The sequence below is a fragment of the Rhinoderma darwinii genome, chromosome 1 (assembly GCF_050947455.1).
Source record: "Rhinoderma darwinii isolate aRhiDar2 chromosome 1, aRhiDar2.hap1, whole genome shotgun sequence".
Taxonomy (NCBI): Eukaryota; Metazoa; Chordata; class Amphibia; order Anura; family Rhinodermatidae; genus Rhinoderma; species Rhinoderma darwinii.
In genome coordinates this window covers 220494958-220521016 of record NC_134687.1, presented here as the reverse complement: position 1 = coordinate 220521016, position 26059 = coordinate 220494958, and the positions used below count along the sequence as shown (strand labels likewise).

The window sequence follows — 26059 nt, the reverse complement described above, 5'->3', positions numbered from 1 at the left end:
GCTTTCCTATCACTCTTTCTAGCGGTTACCAGATATAAACATCTGAGCTGCCAGTGAGATCAGGCGAGCTTTCCTATCACTCTCTCTAGCGGTTACCAGATATAAACTTCTGAGCTGCCAGTGAGATCACGCGAGCTTTCCTATCACTCTCTCTAGCGGTTACCAGATATAAACTTCTGACCTGCCAGTGAGATCAGGCGAGCTTTCCTTTCACTCTTTCTAGCGGTTACCAGACTTATTACCTTGTCACATAGCATGGGAAGACAATCTGCTGTTAGGCATTGCGTCACCCCATTCTTGCAGATACATTTCGAACAATGTCCTAGCTTCCAATCCTCTCCATCCTTCAGCATAAGGCCCCCATCAAGTGAGCAGGACTCTATAAAACATAAAGAGATAATATGTACATCTAGCTTCTTATGGACTCAAGTCGAATCTTCAATTTCACAGTGTCGTGAACAAACAAAGGCAAATAAAACAGCACAGTTCTGGTTACGTGGCTAGCGCACGCTGTGAAAATATTGTACACCTTAAAATGTCTCTTCAATAGGTCTCTAAACAGGTGTAATACATCTCTGCCCACTTCTAGCTGTGTACAAAAGAAGAAACAAAGAAAAAATAAAACCACGAGTTGTCAGGTTATAGACCCAGCTGTTTAGACTTTATTATTCAATGTCAGTCAAGAATTCTATATAGAACTACAAAACCTTTCCACTACCACAATGATGCTATTGTAACTTACATGCTTTGTCTTATTTGACATCACATAATAAACACTTTGTTTAGACATTATTTAATCGGATTCATTCTCTACAACCACCAATCTATATTTACACAAGGTTCCTCAATTATCCAAAATGTCTAAGAGAAATATTTTTTTTCCCATATCAACAAATTACAGTGCAGAACAACAATTTAATACATGAAATTTGAGCTTTGAGTGGTAAAAAAAAGATACTACTTCATTAAAAACCATTGAGAACTATTCTGTGTTGGATAGCATTGGATACAGAGAGTACTGTACTGTAGATTGGTAGCACTGTGCCTTGCAGAATTGGGGTCCAGTAAGGCCTACTAAAAGAAACATCTGTATGGATATTGTATGTTCTCATAATTGCGTTGGTTTCCGCCGCTTACTACCGTTTCCTCCCACACTCCCCCAAAAAATTGTGAGCCCTACTGGTAAGTGGGACAGACGTAATTGGTTACAATTTGTACACAACAATTCTGAATATATAGGTACTACAGGGGAGATTATGCAATTTGCCACAGTATTCTGGGGGGAAAAAAAAGACAAAACTTTGGTGCACGCCTGTTTTGCGCAAAAATGTGCAACTTTTTTTTCGATTCTATGCCACTCTCGACACTTTAAAAAATTGTGGGTGGGGCTTAGTGGGAGGTCCGGGGTTACACGTGGCTCCACAAATTTACGCTCTTAAGAGGTATGCTTCTTTTAATAAATGTAGTGCAATCCAGTAGTATTCTATATGAAAGTGTTAGTAAATTCCCCCCTTTATATGTAATGAAAACTAACTAACTGAATAACTGCTTCTGAATGGTGTCCCCCTCATTTGCTGCATATAACAAACGCCATAGCTTTTCTTATTCTAGGTGCACCAACGGCTATTTGTCAACACAATTTGTTCTCTTTAGAGTTTTATACTTCAGTTACATAAATGCTTTCGAAACATCAAAATTAGGGTATGTTCACACGGCCTATTTTCTGCAGTTTTTCAGGGGCCGTAATTGCCCGAAATACGGCCGAAAAATCGGAAACCGTATGCCTCCAAACATCTGCCCATTGATTTCAATGGGAAAACGGCAGTCTGTTCCAACGAAGTGTTTTTCGCTGTGTTTTTTTACGCGTAAAAAAACGGCTGCGAAAAAGAAGTGCAGGACACTTCTTGGGACGTAAAAAAACACCCAAAAAAACGCAGCGAAAATCGCAAGTGACTTAAAAAAACGTCTGAAAATCAGGAGCTGTTTTCCCTTGAAAACAACTCTGTATTTTCAGATGTTTTTTAGTAAGCGTGTGAACATACCCTTACACTTCAGTCTTCACCTTGATAAATATGTCTAATAAGGTCGTTTTTACAGATACACCTCCGTCTATGTCTTTATAGTGACTACTTTTGCAGGTGGATTAGCGCTATACTGATAAAGTAAACCACCCCATCATAATGGGACTGGTTCTTGCCGTATTTTCCATCTGTGACTAATTTAACGTCCACTCAAACAATACACCCCCGGTACACGGTACTGTAATGAAGCTTTCATTAGAACCACTAGAAATAATGCATGCTAAGCCACATCCATTTAATACTGCGCTTTCGTGTTGATCGCGAATGCCAGTTAATGCCATCACACTAAGTGTACTTAATTGGATTCACGGTCTCATTTGAACAATTGCGTTTTTCCCGGTGTCACTAATTAGACAGTGCTGTCAATGTAAAAGGGTGACATGACCAGATAAGTGAGGTGGGAGAATAAATGAACAAAAAAACAACATTTCAATTAGTCTTTGCTACTTAGCATTCACTGGACAGATAGAGATGTGAGCCATACATAAAGATTTCAATACGGGTAGCCAAACTCTAGTCTACAGTCACCGTTAAAGCTGACCGGTTACCAAAAGATGAAATTTATGTTCATAAACATGTCGTTTACAGATTTTATTGAGAGGAATGATAGGATTACCTCATTTGTTTATGATTAAGTATCTAAGCTATGTGGTACACTTAGCTGGAACAAAAATGAGTCAGCAGAATTTTAAATGATGTAAAATTACCCTTGGGAAGATTTTGCATCTTTCAAGGCTCTGCAAATACTCCGTTTTATCTTTTTACACTATGCAGTTCTACTCTCCTAGGTGAGCAAGTAAATATCCGACAATGACATAGAAGCTCGTACCATAGGTTCTACTTGTTACAATGTACGACAAGAGAAGCAGATTAATTTATCAATATAAAAGCTACAATACTATTTATACATATGTACTAAATGACAACCTAGTATATCATTACCTCTAAAAGATTAAAGTGCCCATACACGATCGTTCTTTCCAAATGTTTCATTTTAACGTGTATGAGTAGAATCCAATCATTTCATCAGATAACAATTAAGACAAAAATTTCCAGATGGAAAAGAAATATCTTTATAGACTTAAATTGTTACTTGCTTAATAAATTAGAGATACATTTTCTGTAAATACTATCAGAGTACATGAATAGGCATTCATACATATGAACATATTACGGCTCTGTATAACGTCCAAAAATAACTTTGTAATACAACACCGTATGGAGCATTATACGCAGCAAACAGAGTGCCCCATAAAACCTCCTTCACACGGCTCTCCTGTGCGCATGAGGACTAAAATAAATCTATTTGAACTTAAAAGAGGGGTTCAGTCATAGTATGACAAAGGGGTTGTCCGGACATTTTTTATTGATGGCCTATCCTTACGATAGGTCATCAATATAAGATCGGTGGGACTGCAGTCCTAAGCACAGCCGCTACTGATGTGTACGGCGCTGTGCCTGGTAAACAATGAAGAGGTTGTGGCGCCGAACACCGCCTCCCCTTCAGTCAGCTGATCGATGGGGGTGCCGGGAGTCGGACACCCACTGATCTTATATTGATGACCTATCCAAATGATAGGCCATCAGTAAAAAATGTCCGAACAACTCATTCAGGCCGTACAGGGCCTAAAAACCATAAACGGTGGTAGTCTTCAGCATTGAGCCGAGTATCTAATCAGGGGACAACAACACTTAAATTATTTAAAAAGGGTATTAATAGAATGTGTGAAAAACTGATTTGTCAACTATTTTCTTAAATGGCAAATTAGTTAACTTAGTTCAGGATATATAGAGAAGAAATGTTCATCATCTCTTATTGAATACGATATTGTAAAGCTGGTTATAGATAGAGCAATTACTGTTAGCGATCTTAGCAGTAATGACAATCATTACAAGCATACTCATAATTATTATAATTGTTACGTCTATTGTACTAAAAAGATTGGGTGTGCTTACATTTTCTTCTCATTGTTGATTCTATAATCATGGTTGCTCTTCACTCAAAAAATAAAGTATAGGAACGGGGGAATACTGGTGCACATTTATAAAGCTTTCACAGACAGCATACCGGTATATATGGAGTTTGCCCAGTAATTCTTCTTGATGTCAAACGGTTGCATGCACTCATATTCAGCATCACTATGTAAAGCTTCGTTCACATCTGCGTCAGGGTCCCGTTCTGCTGTTCTGTCTGAGCTTTCCGTCGGGAACAGGACCCTGACTGACACAAACGGAAACCAAAGGTTCCTGTTTCCATCACCACTGATTTAAATGGTGATGGATCCGGTGCCAATGGTTTCTGTTTGTCTCAGTTGTGCAAGGGTTCCGTCGTTTTGACGGATTGAGTAGTCGACTACGCTATTGATTCCATCAAAACGATGGAACCCTTGCACAACGGAGACAAACGGAAACCATTGGCACCTGATCCGTCACCATTGAAATCAATGGTGATGGAAACGGAAACCTTTGGTTTCTTTCCGTTTGTGTCAGTCAGGGTCCCATCCCGGCGGAAAGCTCAGACGGAATGTGAACGAAGCCTTAACAAGTTGCTTTTATTACCAGATGACATGACTTGCACTGTAGCGTGTAGGATTTAGCATACAGCAACACTTTGTGAAACTAGATTGTTATGCAATGAAGCAGCAGACAAGAGTATTAGACATTATGAAGTGAGGGAAACAATATCTGACTACTCAGTCTTTAGATCATGATAAACCTTAGTAAATATATAAATAACAAAACACATTACACCCACCTCCTGTTCCCACACATGTTGGGCAGCATTGTCCAGGACTCGGAGCTACAGTCTCTATTTGTCCAGCTCCGCAGCTTGTCCTAGGACAGGGCTTTGGGGCACACGCTACCTTGCCATACATACACGTGCAGAGAATGCATTTTGATGAAGCCCATTGTGTACCATGCTGTAATAAGAAAATAAGACGTTTTATTTATTACTTTGTAGATTACCACACAATCCTCATAATCCATACTTCTTTGAATTATTGTCTACTTGTTTTATTATGATAGCATCATCATTATATCCATCATGTACTAATAGTATATTTTTTTAAGAACAAAAAAGAGCCATTCAGTCCGTGGCAAAAAACAGTTAAGAAAGATGCACACAGCCCAGCAAAAAAAACGTTTAGGTTCCCAAATGAGTGGTTTAGTAGATATTTATACAAATGCTCAGGTTATAATATAGCCGAAGTAAACAAATTCGCTACCTGTTTTTTGGGGGATTTATCTAGCCCTGACACCAGTTCAGCCCATGAGCTGTTGCATTTGTTTTCCATGCAGGAAAACTATTTAAGAACACATACATATTTTAGACCCTATGGAGGCATTGCGCCTCGGTGAGCAGGAAGTTCTACATAGTTATTGACCAAAGTACACACTTGTACATACGCATAGGAGGGTGCACGTCTTCCATAAACCTTTCCTTCAGTAAGCTAATGAAGGCATTGTAGAAGAAGTGTTGCCTGAGGTTTCGATGTACACTCTGATAAAAAACTTCTCTGTAAGAGCCAGACATGTTGCTGCTGGAATAAATTTTGTGCACTAACATAGCGGCTCAACAAACAATCACTCAAGCGTAAATTGGAGCGATGTTGTCATAATGTGTGCACAAATACACTATATGGACAAAAGTACGTGGACACCCCTCCTAATAATTGAGTTCGGGTGTTTCAGTTTCATTGCAAACAGATACATAAAATCAAGCCCACAGGCATGAAAACACCGGTAGTAGTATGGATCATACTGAAGAGCTCAGTGACTTTAAACATGCCACTGTCATAGAATTCCAAAAGTCTGTGCCAAAAGTCAGTTTTCGACATCTCTGATCTGCTAGATTTGCCCCAGTCAACTGTGCTATTATTGTGAAGTAGAAGCGTCTAAGGAACAACAGCTTAGCCATAAAGCATTAGACCACGCAAGTAAACAAAGCAGGGCAGGTGAGTGCTGAAGCTCGTGGCGCGTAAAATATCTTATTGTCTGTACAATCACTCTATAGATTTTTAAACTGCGTCTGGAAGTGGCATCAGCTAAAAAAATCTATTGCAGAATCTATTCATGAAATGGGTGTCCATGGTTGAGCATCTGCACAAAAGCCTAAGATCACCATGTGCAATGCCAAGCATATGCTGGAAGGAAGTAAAGTCCACTGGAATCTGGAGCAGTAGAAACATGTCCTTTGGAGTGATGAATTACGTTTCACTATCTGGCAGTCTGATGGACGAATCTGGGTTTCGCTGATGCAAGGAGAGCGCTACCTAACATGCATAATGCCTACTGTAAAATTTGGTGGAGAGATAATGGTCTTGGGCTATTTTTCAGTGTTTGGTCCAGGCCAATTGTCATATACACACCTTGCCAGCACCTGACGTGGGTGCGACTAAGGGGGAAATCTATTTCCTCTCACTCAATCTTGCACTCACCTTTGACTCAGGCAGCAAAATGAGCCTACGTCTAGGGCTACACGGCAACCATTGACCGGGACACGACAGTCGCAAAAAATCCAGCAAAGTTCGGATTTCTTTTGACTGTTATATCGCAGTCGCGGAAACTTGCGGGTCGCAACGCAGCTACATTTACATTTACTTTCATTACCTGTGATGCAGGTGGGGAGACAAAGTGATCTTTGGCCACGTGACGCGTGTTACGCCTGAAGTCGCAGTTCAGTACAAGCCTAAGTCACACCCCAAAACAATCCATAAACCCCAGATACACAACTCGCTACCACCACCTACTAAGTTCTGGGTAGATAAATATCCCAACAGACACAAACACTGCTCTTCAGCAATGAAAGGTTTTTACACTTTGAAAGGCTATGGATTCTTTAGAGCATACAAGGATTATTAAGTTTAAGAGCTTTAATATAAAAGGTGCAGTGCTTACAAAAAAAAAGACAAAATAGGATCACAAACAAAACAGTTACAGAATAAAGGGGGGAAAAAACAGATAGCTCCAACACTTACAATCTCTAGAGGTTTCTGCTTCCTTGAGGGTACGGAAATCAATGGATACACAGTCAGATAGATCCGTCTCCCAACCATGTGAAGCAATTTTCATTGTCTACATCATATTGTTATACCTTCAGTCTATGGTTCAGGTTTCCAAAGCCCCACAGCAGTTCATTAGCCAAATGCGTTTTTATGACTGGACAGTGGCAGTGGGGTGATAAGAGGGAATAACAATGCCCCAATTCACCTCAATATGGCTCCTGAGTTTGGATAAGCAGCTGTCCATTTGCACATAATTTGAAGCTGCAAGAACCAGGCCTAAGATGTCAGAAGTCCTGCTCGGGTGGGCTTGCTAAACAAGTGGTTTGTACATCAAATGGAGTTACAAAATCGGAGTTAAAAAGAGGAGCTAAAGCCCCTGTAAGTAGTCCTCTTTTTTTTAATTTTAACAACGGTTCACTGTTTTTTTTGTAACTGGGATAATGGATAGCAATATTGGAGGTATTCTTGAGTGCACAGTTTGCCATATGTTTGCACGACTGAAGCCTGAGTTCCAGGGTGAATACCTCTGTGGCAGATGTGAGCATGTTGGTCACCTGGAAGCTCGCATTAGACATCTGAAGGAGCAGAATGCAACACGGAGGAAGATAGACAATCTTGAGCGGAGCATGCTGCTGACGGAACATGCAGTTAGTGGGGTAGAATTGGAGGGTGAAGACATGGGTCAGCAGGAACAGGCAAGTAGCTGAGTTAATGTAGTTAGGGGCAGTAGAAAGGGGTCCAAGAAAAGGGAGGCCAGTCCTGTTTCTGATATTCCAAAAAAAATTGCCAAGTTGGGTGATGATGCGAGGGTGTCTGTCTCAGAAATGGCAGCCCTAGTGGATACTGATCTCCCTAACAGCCGGGAGAACAGCCCAGCTAGTAGTCGGCGGGATGGTAATGCAGGTAAGGCAAGACAATTGATAGTTTTAGGGGATACTATAATCAGGACGACGGATAGAATAATTTGTCGCCTAGACCGCCTCAACCGAATGGCTTGCGGTCTCCCTGGTGCCAGGGTTCGGCATGTGGTGGAAGGGGTGGGCAAATTGCTGGGAGGGGCTGGTGATGATCCAGCTGTTGTGGTCCATGTAGGTACCAACGACAGAATAAATGGTAGGTGGAGGAGCCTTAAGAATAATTTTAAAGAACTAGGCTACAAGCTGAAGGGAAGGACCTCCAAGGTTGTATTCTCAGGAATACTGCCTGTGCCATGCGCATCACAGGAAAGACAGCGGGAGCTCAGGGAGTTAAATGCATGGCTTAAATATTGGTGTAGAGGAGAAGGCTTTGGGTTCCTAGAGCACTGGGCTGACTTTTCATTGGGGTACAAACTGTATTCTGCAGATGATTTACACCTAAATGGAAGGAGGTTCGCTGTGCTGGGGAGAAAATTCTAGCTGGGGTGGCGGAGTATTTAAACTAGGGCTTAGGAGGGAGGTCAATGTAGAAAATAAAGGGGTAGTCAGGTTAGAGAGGGGTCAGACTATATTGGTGGGGGGAGAAACAGACTGTGGGGAGAGGACTAGACAATTGGATAAGGAGATCCTTTTGTTACAAAATGGCAGTGAAAATAAAAATGCCCAAATAATGTCAAATAATCACATTTCTGATAATAAAAGTGAAAAACTGAAATGCAAGTTAAAGTGTATGTTCACAAATGCCAGAAGTCTAGCAAGCAAAATGGGGGAGCTGGAGGCCTTGATACTGGAAGAAAATATAGATATAGTTGGTGTTGCTGAAACATGTCTAGACTCTTCACATGACTGGGCTGTAAATCTACAGGGTTTTACACTTTTTCGTAAAGACAGGACAAAAAGGCGGTGGTGTATGTCTATGTGAGAAGTGATATGAAGGAGAGTGTGAAAGAGACAATAGTGGGTGAAGATTGTGAGGAGGTTGAAACCTTGTGGGTGGAACTAGAAAGGGAGGTAAACACTGAAAAAAATTACTTTTGGTGTAGTAATAATGGGAGATTTTAATTACCGGGATATTAATTGGTGTCATGGTTCGGCTTCAACTGCAAAGGGGAGACATTTCCTCAACCTGTTGCAGGAAAATTGTATGGGCCAGTTTGTGGAAGACCCAATTAGAGGTGAAGCTCTGTTGGAACTGGTCATTTCTAATAATGCAGAGCTTGTTGGGAATGTCAATGTTCGTGAAAACCTCGTTAACAGTGATCACAATATAGTTACATTTTACCTATACTGTAAAAAACAAACACAGGCTGGGAGGGCAAAAACACTTAATTTTAAGAAGGGCAATTTCCCCAGGATTAGGGCTGCAATTCAGGATATAGACTGGGAAGAACTAATGTCAAGTAATGGTATAAATGGGAGAATTTCAAATCTACTTTGGGTAATTATAGTGCAAAATTTATTCCTATAGGTAACAAGTACATACGACTAAAATTAAACCCCACATGGCTTACACCTTCTGTAAAAAGGGCAATACATGACAAAAAAAGGGCATTTAAAAAATAGAAAATCTGAGGGTACATCTGTAACCTTTTTAAATTATAAAGAGCGTAATAAAATCTGTAAAAATTTAATACAATTTGCAAAATTACAAAATGAAAGGCAGATGGCCAAGGATAGTAAAACAAATCCCAAAAAATTCTTCAAGTATATAAATGCAAAAAAGCCAAGGTCTGAATACGTAGGACCCCTAGATAGTGGTAATGGAGAGTTGGTCACAGGGGATCAAGAGGAGGAGAGTTACTAAATGAGTTCTTGAGCTCTGTATATACAACAGAAGAAAGAGCGCCTGATATAGCCGGTGCCAGTGCTGTTAATATATCAGTTGATATACTGAATTGGATGAATACAGATATGGTCCAAGCTAAATTAAATAAAATAAATGTGCAAAAGGCCCCGGGACCAGATGGGTTACACCCTAGAGTTCTTAAAGAGCTTAGTTCAGTTATTTCTGTCCCCCTTTTCATAATATTCAGAGATCTAGTGACTGGTATAGTGCCAAGGGACTGGCGCAGGGCAAATGTGGTGTCTATTTTCAAAAAGGGCTCTAGGTCTTCCCCGGGTAATTATAGACCAGTAAGCTTAACATCCATCGTCGGGAAAATGTTTGAGGGGCTATTGAGGGACTATATACAGGATTATGTGACAAAAAATAGTATTATAAGTGACAGACAGCACGGTTTTACTAAGGACAGAAGTTGTCAAACTAACCCGATTTGTTTTTATGAAGAGGTGAGCAGAAGCCTAGACAGAGGGGCCGCTGTGGATATAGTGTTTTTGGACTTTGCAAAGGCATTTGACACTGTCCCTCATAGACGTCTAATGGGTAAATTAAGGACTATAGTTTTAGATAGTATAGTTTGTAATTGGATTGAGAATTGGCTCAAGGACCGTATCCAGAGAGTTGTGGTCAATGATTCCTACTCTGAATGGTCCCCGGTAATAAGTGGTGTACCCCAGGGTTCAGTGCTGGGACGACTATTATTCAACTTATTTATTAATGATATAGAGAATGGGATTATTAGCACTATTTCTATTTTTGCAGATGACAACAAGCTATGTAATATAGTTCAGTTTATGGAAGATGTTCATGAATTGCAAGCAGATTTAAACAAACTAAGTGTTTGGGCATCCACTTGGCAGATGAAGTTTAATGTAGATAAATGTAAAGTTATGCATCTGGGTACCAACAACCTGCATGCATTATATGTCCTAGAGGGAGCTACACTGGGGGATTCAGTTGTTGAGAAGTATATGGGTGTACTTGTAAATCATAAACTAAATAACAACATGTAATGTCAGTCAGCTGCTTCAAAGGCCAGCAAGATATTGTTGTGTATTAAAAGAGGCATGGACTCGCGGGACAGGGATGTAATATTACCACTTTACAAAGCATTAGTGAGGCCTCATCTAGAATATGCAGTTCAGTTCTGGGCTTCAGTTCATAGAAAGGATGCCCTGGAGTTGGAAAAAATAGCAAGAAGAGCAACAAAGCTAATAAGGGGCATGGAGAATCTACGTTATGAGGAAAGATGAAAAGAATTAAACCTATTTAGCCTTGAAAAAAGACAACTAAGGGGGGACATGATTAATTTATATAAATATATTAATGGCACATACAAAAAATATGGTGAAATCCTGTTCCATGTAAAACCCCCTAAAAAAACAAGGGGGCGCTCCCTCCGTCTGGAAAAAGAAAGGTTCAACCTGCAGAGGCAACAAGCCTTCTTTACTGTGAGAACGGTGAATCTATGGAATAGTCTACCGCTGGAACTGGTCACAGCAGGGACAGTAGATGGCTTTAAAAAAGGCTTAGATAATTTCCTAGAACAAAAAAGTATTAGCTCCTATGTGTAGAAATTTTTACTTTTCCTTTCCCGTCCCTTGGTTGAACTTGATGGACATGTGTCTTTTTTCAGCCGTACTAACTATGTAAGTGACACACTGTCTTTCCTACTAATAACTCCCAGCTTTGGTTCTCCTATTCATAATACATTGCCCCAAACAACATGCAATAAAAATTCCTGGCCACTTCAAAGAGCTTATTGTCTTTTCTCCAGAAATTAGCTAACTGTTGTGGCCAGTAACAAACAGCCATAGACCACTTCCATTACACCCGTTATTTTCAGTTAATGGAATTGTTAATGAATAGAGCTCTGACCTCAACATAATCGAACACCTTTGGGATGAATTGAATTGGAAAGTCAATTGTAAGCAAAACCTTCTAGTCCAACATCAGTGTCTGACCTCACAAACGCTCTTTTCGCAGAATGGGCTGAATTTCCCACAGACACACATCAAAATCTTGTGAAAAGCTTTCCAAGAAGATTGGAGGCTGTTATAAATGCATAAGTGGGAACAATTCCATATTAATGACCATGGTTTTGGAATAGGATGTCCAACAAGCTCAATAGGTGTGATGCTCAGGTGTCCACAGACTTTTGGCCATATAGTGTTTATTTATAGGGGAGTTCCATGAGATCAGAGGTCTAGGACTGATATGAGAAGCAGAATATTGACCTGCTTTTTGAGGAGACAGTGGTTTCTTTGTACCACATGTGAATAATTATTTTGTTTCATTTAATGGAGAAAAAAAAATGTCTGCCCATTGATATGGTAAAATTGTAATATGTGGAGTTACCTGACCGTTGCATCACTCACCTGATAAAACAAATCTCCATGCAAGCAAAGTGTTAAAAAGCCAATCAGAAGCCTAGTGCTCTGTGGTCATTAACAGCGGCCTTTCGTTTCCAGCACAATTTGTGTGTTATGCTTCTATCACGAGAGAGAAGGTTACATTTTCTGTCACTTTACCCTTTCATTAAATTGGATACACTTTCCCTGACAGTAGGATTAATGGCTCTTGTGCTACGTCTTTCTGAACTGCAGCATAGAGACCTTAACAGCATGAGGATGCCATTCACAGCAGTGATTAGGGTTGTCTGCATGACCCGCGTGGCAACCTCAACAGTGCCGTGCTAGGTTCCCAGCCTCACAGCTTCTGGGGCAAAATGTTCATCAGAAGGTAGGTCATGTGGAAATAATAACCCTAACCTGTAATGATCCAGTCTGTGCGTGTCAGATAAACAAGGATGCTTCTATAGTCTTCCAGACACTTCATAGCCATTAATATTAAGGGCTTATTCACACGCCGTATATTTGACATGTTTTTTGCCGCATTTTATGTGCCAAAAAAAGCGTTAAAAAATGCCTGCTTTAACCCATTAGTGATCGCCAATACGCCCTTTCACGGCGGCCACTAATGGCCCTCATACAACTGCATCGGCGGAAAAATAAAAAAGTTATGGCTCTTCAAATATGGAGACAGAAAAACAAATAATTTTGAAAAAAAAAAGTGTTTTTACTGTGTAAAAGTAGTAAAACATACAAAATCTATATAAATTTGGTATCGTTGCAATCGTAACAACCTGCTGAATAAAGTTATTGTGTTATTTATACCACACGGTAAACGGCGTAGATTTAGGACGCAAAAAAAGAGTGGCAAGATTTCAGGGTTTTTTTCTATCCCCCCCCCAAAAAAAAGTTAACAAAACTTAATCAATAAATGATATGTAACCCAAAATGGTGCTATTAAAAAATACAACTTGTCCCGCAAAAAACAAGACCTTACACAGCTATGTCGACGCAAAACTAAAAAAGTTATAGCTCATGGAATGAGACGATGGAAAAATGTAAAAAAATAGCTTGGTCATTAAGGTTTAAAATACCGTATTTTTCGCACTATAAGACGCACTTTTTAGCAAGAATAAATCTTGCTAAAAAGTCCCTGCGTCTTATAGCCCGCAGTCAAGGGACCCAGCATCACCGGGCCTCATGACCGCCTCATTACTTAACCCCTTCCCGACCACATCATGGAGCGGGGGGAGGATGTATGGAGCAGGCTCACGCGCTGAGCCCACTCCATAGACTGCAGGTGTCAGCTTCTGACATGCTCCTCTAACGGCGAGGAACAGCAGTTTCGCTGTTCCTGGCAGTTTAATTGGGGTTGTGCCATAAAACACATGTATCCCCTATCCACAGGATAGGGGATACATGTGTGATCGATAAGGAGAATGGGGACCGAAAGTTACCAAGAGCGCTGCATGAGAAGGTTTGACTTCCGCGTTCTGTGTCCGGCAGCTTCATAGAGATCAATGGGATTCTTCTGCGCATGCGCGAGCAGCTCTCCATTGATCTCTATGGAGCTGCGGAACAGATAAGCCGGACACAGAACCCGGAAGTCCAGGCTTCTCATGTAGCGCTCTAAGTGACTTTCGGTCCCCTGTTTTCCTTACCTCTGGGGGTCCCAGCCGTAGGACCCCCAGCGATCTTATATGTAGCCCCTATCCTGTGGATAGGGGATACATGTGTTTTATGGCAAACCCCTTTAACTAGTTAAATGCCGCGGTCAATAGGGACCGCAGCGTTTATAGGGTTTTTTTCTATTAAAGACATTTATTGTAATGACAAGGTAGGGAGACAGACAGGTGAGAGCCCTAATCTACCCGCCACTCAGTCCCTGCCTACTTGCAACGACCCGTCCTAAGCGACGGGGTACAACTGGGAGACGGTCCCATACGCTTAGTAAGTGCAAGACAGACAAAACAGACAGGGGTACACAAAAGCTAGGGAAACGGGGCAGCTGCCCACGAAGACACCGTGAGCAACAAGAGTGGTGAAAGAGCCGAGTCAAACCAGGAGTGAGCGAGGTACAAAACGCTGAGCAGGAGAGTGGTCAGAAAGCCAAGGTCAATAACAAGCAGAGGATCAGTAGTACAAGCAGCAGCAGCAAGCCAGGAAACAAGCATAGAAGAATCACAGGCAAAGGAGGAACAGGAAAGGCAGGTATAAATAGACCGTGGGCGGGAACTAGCTCCGTCTGGCCAGGCTGTGATAGGCTCTCCCACTCCTAAGCCTGCCATCCTGAGTGGTGGAAGATGGAGTCAGTCTCACAGACATAGGAGCAGGTGCAGACTGATTGCCCACAGGCGTCGACCTGTGTCTGGCAAATCCTTTACATTTATGTCATATCCACAGGATATGTCATAAATGTCAGATAGATGCAGGTCCCACCTCTGGGACCCGCACCTATCTCTAGAACGGGGCCCCCTAAACCCCATTCTAGCTTGCTGTGCTCTCCCGGCCACTTGGTTACATGAGGAGTTACTGAAACAGGGTAACTCGCGGAGCTACACGGTTTCCCTAACTCCCATAGAACTGGACAGTAGTTACGGAAACAACGTAGCTCGCATGCTACCCTGCTTCCGTAACTGCCATTCACTACCGTGGGAGCTACGGAAACAGTCTAGCTCAACGAGTTACGTTGTTTCAGTAACTCCACATGTAACCAAGTGGCCGCTGGTTCAAGTCCCCTAGGGGAACTAATAAAATGTGTAAAAAAACAAAAACAAATGTTAGATACATTTTCAGGAGTGTAAAAAAAGTAATATTTTAAAAAATGTAAAAAAAAAACAAAACACCTTTTCCCATTTTTCCCCCACCACATTGTAAAAAAATAAAATAATTTGGTATCGCTGCGTCCGTAAAAGTCCGATCTATTACAATATACTATTATTTAACTCGCATGGTGAGTTTAAAAATTTAAAACATCAAAATAGTTTTTTGGTCACCTTAGCACTTCAAAATTAAATTAAATAAAAAAAAGTGATCAAAAAAATCCTATGTACCAAAAAATGGTGCCAATAAAACTTACAGCTCGTCAAAAAATAAGCCCTCACACCACTCAATCGATGAAAAAAATATAAAAAAAAGTTTTGGCTCTGTGGTGAAACAGGGAAAAAAAGTATTTGTTAAACAATAATTTATTCTATTTTCTGTTGTCTAAAACCTGGGTGCGTCTTATGGTCCGAAAAATACGGTAGGCTGGTCATTAAGGGTTTAAGCTTCCCATTGACATAGGAAAACGCATTGTAGAGCATACAACGCGTTTTTTTACGCTTGCGTGTTTAAAAATGCGTCATGTAAAAAAAGAAGCGTCATGTCAATTCTTGGCGTGTAAAACGTGCCGAAAACGCGCCTAATTCCCATAGTCAATAGGAGTCCTAATTACGCGCCCAAAAAACGAGCCGAAAACTCGTAAAAAAAGGCATAAAAAAAAGGTAGCAAAAAGGCTTGTACTTTAAAAAACGCTTTGCAAAAACGCTAGTTTTTTATGCATTTACACGTCGTTTTTTTCACACACTTAAAATATGTCTGAAATTACGGAGCTGTTTTCGCCTGAAAACAGCTCCTGATTTTCAGACGTTTTTTAACAACTCGCGTTTTTTGCGGCGTATTTTACGGACGTTATTGGAGCTGTTTTTTAATGGAGTCAATGAAAAACGGCTCCAAAAACGGCCCAAGAAGTGACATGCACTTCTTTGACGCAGGCGTCATTTTACGCGCTGTATTTTGACAGCAACGCGTAAAATTACACCTCGTGGGAACAGAACATCGTAAAACCCATTGAAATCAATGGGAAGATGTTTGTAGGCGTAATGGAGAAGTTTTTTCAGGTGTAATTCGAGGCGTAAAACGCCCGAATTACGTCTGAAAACAGTGCATGTGAACATACCCTTACAGTGCTAAAATTTGGACTCCAAAAAGAAATGATGGGGCTTAATCTCTAGTGGGGTTGTTTAATGTCTATATAAACATCTCCACACACTAGATTCATCCTTAAATTACATAGCTCTCTCTCTTGTAGAACTCATTTACGTTTTCCTTTAATGTCTTTTAATAATATAAATAATATAATAATAGAGAGATAATATCAACATATCATTCTTGGATATCTCGAGATGGTAGCATGTTACACTATTACAACTTTTAGCATGTTCCAAAAAATATAGAACATTTCTATTGCATAAAATGGGTTGTCACATCAAAACAATCTCTTCTCTACAAACAGCCATTCAATCGGCTGTTATGGCCGGGGATGTTTTGTCCAGGCATACATTTCCCTAACACATGTTGTAGTATATGTCACAATTCAAATTAATGGAAGAATAAAAGGCTGTGTGCCCTCCCTACTATTCGGCAATGTCATGAAAGATTTTAGAAAGAAGAAAGATTCCGTGACTCACAGTACATTAAATAAGAGATACAGGTCATTAAACAAGTCACTTATATTTGTATTTACTATACAGATCACTTTGAACTATTTTACAGCACTTTCTGACATGTTGCATTAACTCTTGTTAGAACAAGCTGAAGAAAGAAAGGAAAATATTTTCATTGTTTCTTGTTTTATGAGGTTATTCAAATCCTTGAGTGTTTCTTTCAGATAATACGAATGGTGAAATTAGAAAACCTTTATTCTATAGGGTGCTATTGTGATTATGTCAAAACATCTTCTCTAAGGCCCCATGCACACGACCGTAAAAAAACTCTTTAGTTGCGGTCCGCAATACGGTCTGCAATTACGGACCCGCTCGGTTCTATTGGCCATGAACACCTTTCCGTATCGCTACGGAAGGTTGTCCGTGCCATAGAACCGTTCCGGGAATTATGGAACATGTCCTACTTTTAGTTTTTTACGGGCCGTGCTCCCATACTTTGTATGCGAGCGCGGCATGAAAATGCTGCCTGCGAATAGTGGGCGTCCGGCCATGCTCCCAATCGCAGGCTGTGATTACAGGCATGGCCGTGTGAACGAGGCCTCAGGATGCATGCTCATGTTGCGGACTTTGGTGCAGAAAATCCGTATCAAAACCGCAGGTAATTCCCCTGGTAAAATCCGCACCTAATAGTGCGGTTTTTTTAATGTGTTTTTAGGTGCGGTTTTTACATGTTGATGCGGAAATTGGTGCGGTTTTATGCTGCAGATTTTGCGGTTTTCTGTTTTGTTTTGTTTTTTTAAAACTAGTCAGATACAATTCGCAAACAAAAAAGCTAAATAAATTCACATGCTGCGGACCGTGATTACAAGCACAGACATGTGCAGGGGGCCTAATATAGGAAGCCAAAAGGGTGAAACTAATCAGGTAACCAAGGCAAGGAATCTCAAATAGCAAACTTTAACGCCTCATGCACACGACCGTTGTGCCACTCGGGCCGTTTTTGACGGCACCCGATAGTCTTCACAGACCCATTCACTTTAGCAGGTGAATCGGGTCAGTGAAAAATTATCTGAGTCTCCGATCTGAGGAAAGATAGGACATGTTCTGTCTTTCCTCAAATCACTGACGGGACTCGGCCAGCGCACGGTTGTGTGCATGAGGCGTTAGAGAACCTAGATAAGCGATTCAGCAGTGGAGCTGTCCAGCATCACCAGTAGCTCAATGAGAAGAGCTAATAACTAAAATACATGAAACTGGGTTTAAACTCTGAGAATTAGTAAATGGCCCTAATATATATATTAGAACACGTTTTATCTCTGTTAGTACTGAGTGTCTAAACTTGATCAACCTTTTTAAATGTATCTTTATATTCAAATTAGCTTTTATGTCTTGAAGACTAGTCACCAGATTATAAGTGCCCTACCTCCTACCTAATCGGATAGACACTGTAATGTAGATAACAGTGGTTTTTATTTTGAAAAACGATCATTTTTGAGCAAGTTATGAACAATTTTAGATTTATGCTAATTAGTTCTTAATGACCAACTGGGCGTTTTTTAACTTTTTACCAAGTGGGCGTTGTAAAGAGAAGTGTATGACTCCTCATTACAGCCCACCTTGTTTCACTGCACAGCGTGTTCTCGCGAGATCACGCTGTGACGGGACTTCCTCCCACAGGTTCTTCATCGGAGCCATGGAAGACTTAACAGACATCGCCTCCAGCCGCTGCAGATTCGGATCAACGTCCTCGCACGGCTGGAGGCGATGTCTGTTGACTCTTCCATCGCTTCGGTGAAGGACCTGTGGGAGGAAGTCCCATCACAGCGTGATCTCGCGAGATCACGCTGTGCAGTGAAACAAGCTGGGCTGGAATGAAGAGAAGTGTATAATGCTGATTGGTCAGTGTCATACACTTCTCTTTACAACGCCCACTTGGTAAAGTTAAAAAACGCCCAGTTGGTCTTTAAGAACTAATTAGCATAAATCTAAAATTGCTCATAACTTGCTCAAAAATTATAGTTTTTCAAAATAAAAACCACTGTTATCTACATTACAGCGCCGATCAGATTATGTAGGAGATAGGACACTTATAATCTGGTGACAGAGCCTCTTTAACCAACTTTTTCTAATAAACCATTCTTAATATACATAATAGAAATAGTTGGTAGCAACGCAAGAATGATACAAATGTGTGTTCTGTATTATAGATCATTTGCTACCTCGGTCAAGTACTTCACAAGTATCATGTACTGAAGAGAAGCCTATAAATTGCCCTGTTATCTAATATATCAGTAAAGTCCAGTGACCATGACCATTCCAGAAGCCTGGGTGAGGAAGTGCGACTTCTCTAATGTTTCCACTGCTAGCAATCCGCACTGTCTCATCCAGTCTGTGTTCTTCACCTGCCTGAGGCTATTATGTAGTATTCACAACTCCTGCTATTATAACCGACTCATGCATCTCACAATAATTCATCCTGAGCAAATAACAAATTGCCAACAGCTTTTCAAAAGATAACATGAATCTAAACAGAAAAACAGCGTGTAACAAATTGAAAGCACAAACTACAAATTGTCTTTTATATAATACACAGGTCATACTAATAAAGAATATTTGATATAGATATAGCTCAGCAGCTTGTAATGCTTGCATGCTTCAGTGATTGTAAAGCCAAGTTCACACTTGACTTTTCACTTGCCTTTTTTTTTATATGGTAGTATGCATGGCGTATTCTGGATCATTGTGATATGAATCCCAAATGCTATTGTATGTATAAGGACTTAAGCATGCTAGGACTAGCCCGCATTTTGCAGGATGTCTTTTGATTATTACAAACTAATGCTCTTTGGCGCGCAAAAAAAGCCGCGTTTTTTGCGTGTTGCAGTTCCGTGTGTCATAAGTGTTTGGTGCGTGGCTGCGTGATTTTCGCTCATATGCCATCCTTATGACACGCAGTTTTGATGTTTAGAAAAAGAAATGTATGAAGTGGTTTTATTTTTCCCTTCATTTCTTGATCTACTGTTGCGCGAATCACGCGCGACACACGGAAGTGCTTCCGTGTGCTGCGCGTGATTTTCACGCATCCATTGACTTCAATGGGTGCGTGATGCGCGAAAAACCCAAGTATAGGACATCTCGTGAGTTTTACGCAGCGGACACGCTGCGTGAAAATCACGGACTGTCTGAACGGCCCCATTGACTAACATAGGTCCGTTCGTGTGAATAAGGCCTTATTTAAATGTTCTTTCTAAAATGAAGACAGATGCACATTAAAAACGGAACCATGTCAGAGTGACAAAGCCTTAGGCTGGATTCACACAAGCATGTTCGGTCCGTAAATGACGGAACATATTTCGGCCGCAAGTCCCGGACCGAACACACTGCAGGGAGCCGGGCTCCTAGCATCATAGTTCTGTACGATGCTAGGAGTCCCAGCCTCTCCGTGGAACTACTGTCCCGTATTGAAAACATGATTACAGTACGGGACAGTTGTCCTGCAGCGAGGCAGGGACTCCTAGCGTCGTACATAACTATGATGCTAGGAGCCCGGCTCCCTGCAGTGTGTTCGGTCCGGGACTTGCGGCAGAAATATGTTCCGTCATTTACGGACCGAACATGCTTGTGTGAATCCAGCCTTAGAATTCTCCACACTTAATAATAATAATAATAATAATAATCTTTATTTATATAGCGCCAACATATTACGCAGCACTTTACAATTTAGAGGGAACATGAAACAAACAATATCAGACATTACATAGTGACAAAGTTCATTTACAATTCAAACCTGGGGAGTGAGGACCCTGCTCGCAAGAGCTTACAATCTATGAGGACATAAGGGAGACACAAAGTGTAACAGTGTTTGTTCTGCACAATAGTCCGGCCATTTTTATACACATGCGGTGGTAACATAAAGCTGCATGAGCCGGTCACCAGCCACTATCCGTGTATGACGGACATGAAGAGAAGGAGTGTGAGGGAATCTTATTCTGATGACTAATCTAAATGGAGGGCCATGGAAAGGAGTCAGATTAGGGAATGTTATAGGCCTGTCTAAATAGATGTGTTTTCAGGGCACGTTTAAAACTGTGGATATTGGGAATTAATCGGATTGTCTGGGGTAGCACATTCCAGAGGACGGGTGCAGCACGAGAGAAATCCTGGAGACGGTAGTGGGAGGTTCGGATTATGGAGGATTTTAATCTAAGGTCGTTGGCAGAACGTAGAGCCCGAGTAGGGTGGTAGACAGAGATGAGGGAGGAGATGTAAGGAGGTGCAGCACTGTGGAGAGCTTTGTGGGTGAGAGTAATAAGTTTGAATTTTATTCGGAAGGGGATGGGCAACCAGTGCAGTGACTGGCACAGATTAGAGGCGTTGGTGTAGCGGTTGGTCATAAAGATGAGCCTGGCTGCTGCATTGAGGATAGATTGGAGAGGGGAGAGTTTAGTGAGGGGAAGACCGACTAGTAATGAGTTACAGTAGTCAAGACGAGAGTGAATCAGAGCAACAATGAGAGTTTTGGCAGTTTCCTCCGTAAGAAAAGAGCGGATTCTGGAGATGTTTTTGAGGTGAAAATGACAGGAGCGTGAAAGTGATTGTATGTGAGGAGTAAAGGAAAGATCTGAGTCAAAAATAACCCCGAGACAGCGGGCGTGCTGCTTAGAAGTTATGATAGTGCCACACACAGAGATGGAGACATCAGGTTTAGGGAGGTTAGTAGATGGTGGAGACCTTTGTAGCAGTCTTTAGATTACTGTTAAAACAGTCTGGGCAAAGATTTATCAGTAACGGACAAGATCTGTGACATATGTTGGTTTAAAGAGGCTTTGTCACCAGTTTATAACTTGCCTATCTCCCACCTAATATAATAGGTGCTTTGATGTAGATAACTACTGTTTTTTAAATTAAAAAAAAACGTTTGTTATTGAGCAAGTTATGAACTTTTTTCGATTTATGCTAATTTTTTCTAAATGCCCAACTGGGCGTTTGCTTTCTATTTACCAAGTGGGCGTTGTATAGAAAAGTGTATGACACTGACCACTCAGCGTCATACACCTCTCTTCATTCCAGCCCAGCTTGATTTACAGCACAGCGTGATCTCGCGAGATCACGCTGTGACATGGCTTCCTCCCGCAGGTCCTTCACAGGAATGACGGAAGACTAAACAGACATAGCCTAGAGCCGCTGCAGATTCGGATAAACGTCCTGGCACGGCTGGATGATGTCTGTTCAGCCTTCCGCCATTCCGGTGAAGGACCTGCTGGAGGAAGTCACATCACAGCGCGATCTCGCGAGATCACGCTGTGTTGTGAATCAAGCTGGGCTGGAATAAAGAGAGGTGTATGACACTGTTTAGTGAATAGAAAAAAAAAATGGCCATTTGGGCATTTAGAAACAATTTGCATAAATCGAAAAATGTTCATAACTTGCTCAATAATAAACATTTGTTTTTAAAAAAAAAACAAAAAACAGTAGTTATCTACATCAAAGCGCCTATTAGATTAGGTAGGAGATAGGCAAGTTATAAACTGGTGACAGACCCTCTTTAATGTCTCCTTTGAACATCACTGTTTTTACTTTATTTCATTAAACATTGAAGTATATATTTAAAAAAAGGGACTAACAAGTCAGGTTCCACGCCCGTTTTTGCACAGTGATGACTGCACTTTGCGAGGTATGGGGAATTAGAAGTTGCTTGTAGCCCTGCAAGTTATTATAGGCATACTTCAAAGGGTAAATAGAACATTTCCGAAAACAGCATCATATAAAGGAAAACACTGTTTTCCTAACAATCTTTAAAGCAGCTCCAAAGGTAGATATCTACATATTGCAATGCTGCAAAAATGCACAAGGAAAGCCAAAGTCAAGGTACACAATAAAGCCAAGGTAACGCTAAAAATGTACCTACAACATCACTAGTTTCAGAGAGGTGTATAAAAAAAATACTCAAAACATTAAAAAGTGTCAGGTAAAAAAGATTTTCTAAAGACGGAAGAAAAAGTTGAAAGAATACTTACAGCATGCTCCTTCCCTTCATGCCGGCAAAAGCCTTCTGATCTTGAAGCACATTCGGGGCAGCACTTATTAGGATCTATTCGAAAAATGTCTCCCTAAATAATAAATAACTTACTATGAGCTTTACAATATTTGCACAAGCCAAAGAAATTTTGAAATCATTTTTTTTTCTCAAGTCTTGTATTATTGCTACAGAAGGGCTCGGATGACATGCAATAGGCTTCGGTCACATATGCGTCAGGGCTCTATTCTGCCGCTCTGCCTGAGCTTTCCGTCAGAACGGACCCCTGACAAAAAACAAACGGAAACCATAGATTTGCGTTTCCATCACCATTGATTTCAAAGGTGAAGGATCCGGTGCCAATGGTTTCCGTTTGTCTCAGTTGTGTAAGGGTTCCATCGTTTTGACGGAATGAACAGCACAGTCGACTACGGTATTGATTCCGTCAAAACGACGGAACCCTTACACAACGGAGACAAACGGAAACCATTGGCACCGGATCCGTCACATTGAGATCAATGGTGATGGAAACCTATGGTTTCCGTTTGTTTCAGTCAGGGTGCCATTCTGACGGAAAGCTCAGACGGGACGTCAGAATGAGACCCTGACGCATGTGTGAACGAAGCCTTATTGAACTGTAAATGTACCAAGACAGTAATGATGTAAAGTACAAAGAAAATAGAACATACTGTTCACACACTATACAATGTCTGTGAATGGATAAATTATTAGGCTCATTTTATCCATCTGATCGGACTATAGGTCCTAGTGGCACCGTCAACTCCAGTAGGTGGTTCTTATAAACAGCTGTGCGATTTAAATGGACCTTGCGGAGGTGTTAAGACATGTCATATTAGATGCATACTATTTTCACTAAACAAATGAACCCGTCGCTTTGTAATGTATATAGATCCTATAACAGCATTGGAGTTAGGTAGTTATTTTGGAAGAGTGCAGCAACTTGCAGCCACGTCTCTGTTGGGACCATAATGCCATGCCACCAGAACTTTAGTACACCAAGGGTTACATACAAAATTGCTCTTTAGTGGTGGATTTTCTGCATAAGGTGGTGAGAATGGCTGCATTTGAGATCAGAAATAGAGCCCTCTGCTGCGGTTTTTAATGATATTTAGCTGCTCGGTGCTTTATATCACTTTAACCTACCAAGCAATACTGTTGTACTACCCTCTAAGCTTTTGCCTATTAACAATCTCTTAAACAGTGATTCCATCAAACTCAAATAATTCTGCATGAAGATGATTGAATGTAGTAATACGAATTTATTCATTAATACAAAATCATGTTCACACATTTAGGATTCTGCCAGGGTGTCTTTTTTGATAAATATAATAATTTTACAGGTACGAGTCCTAGATTCGGGGAGGAATTTTTCCCCTAATGAGGCAGTTGGCATCAACCTCATGGGGGGTTTTGCATTCCTCTGGATTAACATGGTAGGATTATAGGTTGGACTTGATGGACATGTGTCTTTTTTCAAACTTATCAACTATGTTACTATGTAAGGGTCCATTCACACATTGCGGTTGAGGTGCGCTTTTCAATTCAGTTTGTGTGTGTGTTTTACCGCATCTGCATTGAAAAACGCATCAAATCACAATAAAAATGCATGTGTTTCTAGGGCTCCGTTCATGGGTTCCGTCTATGCTTTCCGTCAGGGGAACCCATGAAGGGAAACCAAACTAAAACAAACGGAAACCGTATGGTGATTGATCTGTTGCAAATGGTTTCCGTTTGTCACCGTTGTGTAACGGTTCCGTTGTTTTGACAGAATGAATAGCAGTCGACTACGGCATTGATTCCGTCAAAACAACGGAAACCTAAGGCTGGATTCACACGAGCATGTTCGGTCCGTAAAGGACGGAACGTATTTCGGTGGCAAGTCCTGGACCGAACACACTACAGGGAGCCGGGCTCCTAGAATCATACTTATGTACGACGCTAGGAGTCCCTGCCTCTCCGTGGAACTACTGTCCTGTACTGTAATCATGATTACAGTACGGGACAGTTGTCCTGCAGCGAGGCAGGGACTCCTAGCGTCGTACATAACTATGATTCTAGGAGCCCGGCTCCCTGTAGTGTGTTCGGTCCGGGACTTGCCGCCGAAATACGTTCTGTCCTTTACGGATCGAACATGCTCGTGTGAATCCAGCCTTACACAGCAGCGACAAACGGAAACCATTTATAACTGATCCGTCACCATTGAAATCAATGGTGATGCAAACAGAAACCTATAGTTTCTGTTTGTTTCAGTTTGGTTTCCATCTATAGGTTCCCCTGACGGAAAGCTCAGACTGAATCCATGAACAGAGCCCCGACGCAGATGTGAACGAAACCTTAAATGTGCTTTTTCAATGCAATTCTAACCGCACTTCAACAGCAACGTGTAAATGTACACTAAGGCATGTGAATGGGGTATTTTGTACCCACTATCGTTGCTATAAGTTTACCTCTCTTCCGTCAGAGGAAGAGAGGATCGATACATTAAACGAAAAGCAACAGCTCCGTTACAATTACCATTGATTTCAATGGCAATTCTTTTGTATCAGTTGTTTTTCGTTTGTCTCCGTTCGCTAGGTTTCCGTTTTTTTGAACCTAAAGAAAAGTTCTGCAGACTGCACTTTTGTTTCCGTTCAAAAAAAACAGAAACCTATCGATCGGAGACAAACGGAAAACCACTGAAACAAAAGAATTGCCATTGAAATCAATGGTAATTCTAACGGAATTGTTGCTTTTCGTTTAATATATCGATCCTCTCTTCCTCTGACGGAAGAGAGGTAAATGTGTACTAACGCTAGTGTTTAAAACGCGTTACAGATCATAATCACTTGGGCCGATAAACAATAAATTAAAAAAAAATTGTATGGACAACTCAAGGATGAACAAAGCACTAGAGCTCAAAATAAAGGAAAGAAGTTTGGTTTGAAAAATAGGTCAATACCTTTGTAAAATCACATTGAGGGTCTCTACAAAGGGTCTTTTCACACACCACAATATTGTCATGACAGGTGCAATCTTGACAGGATTCAGGCTTCCATTCAGTACTGTTCTGTAATAGAAAACATATATAATGTTGATGTATTTCATGTAGATTGTAAATATCTATTGCATGTTACCCAAAACCTTCATACATGCTCCCCGCATATACTTACAATATTATATACAGATGTTTGTGTTTGAAGCTACCGAAGCGGTTTTCCATGGCTAAGGCCCCATGCACACGACCATAATAAATCTCTGCAATTACGGACCCATTCAGTTCTATTGGCCGCGGACACCTGTCTGTATCGCTACGGGTAGATGTCCGTGCCGTAGAACTGTGCCAGGAATTACGGAGCATGTCCTATTTTTCGTATTTTACGGGCCGTGATTACGGGCACGGCCGTGTGCATGAGGCGTCTGG

At 41.1% G+C, this 26059-nt stretch overlaps 1 protein-coding gene across 1 annotated transcript in view; it reads right to left on the bottom strand.

Annotated features, from left to right (window-relative positions):
* The window catches only part of FRAS1 (Fraser extracellular matrix complex subunit 1), a 457569-nt gene that overhangs the window by 254634 nt on the left and 176876 nt on the right, over positions 1-26059 (bottom strand). Inside the window, exons 3-6 of the mRNA XM_075861759.1 lie at positions 25598-25705; positions 22640-22732; positions 4837-5002; positions 243-379 (exon numbers count right to left, since the gene is read on the bottom strand). Coding sequence (XP_075717874.1) covers positions 243-379; positions 4837-5002; positions 22640-22732; positions 25598-25705 — 504 coding nt within the window. The remainder of the gene's footprint in view (positions 1-242; positions 380-4836; positions 5003-22639; positions 22733-25597; positions 25706-26059) is intronic.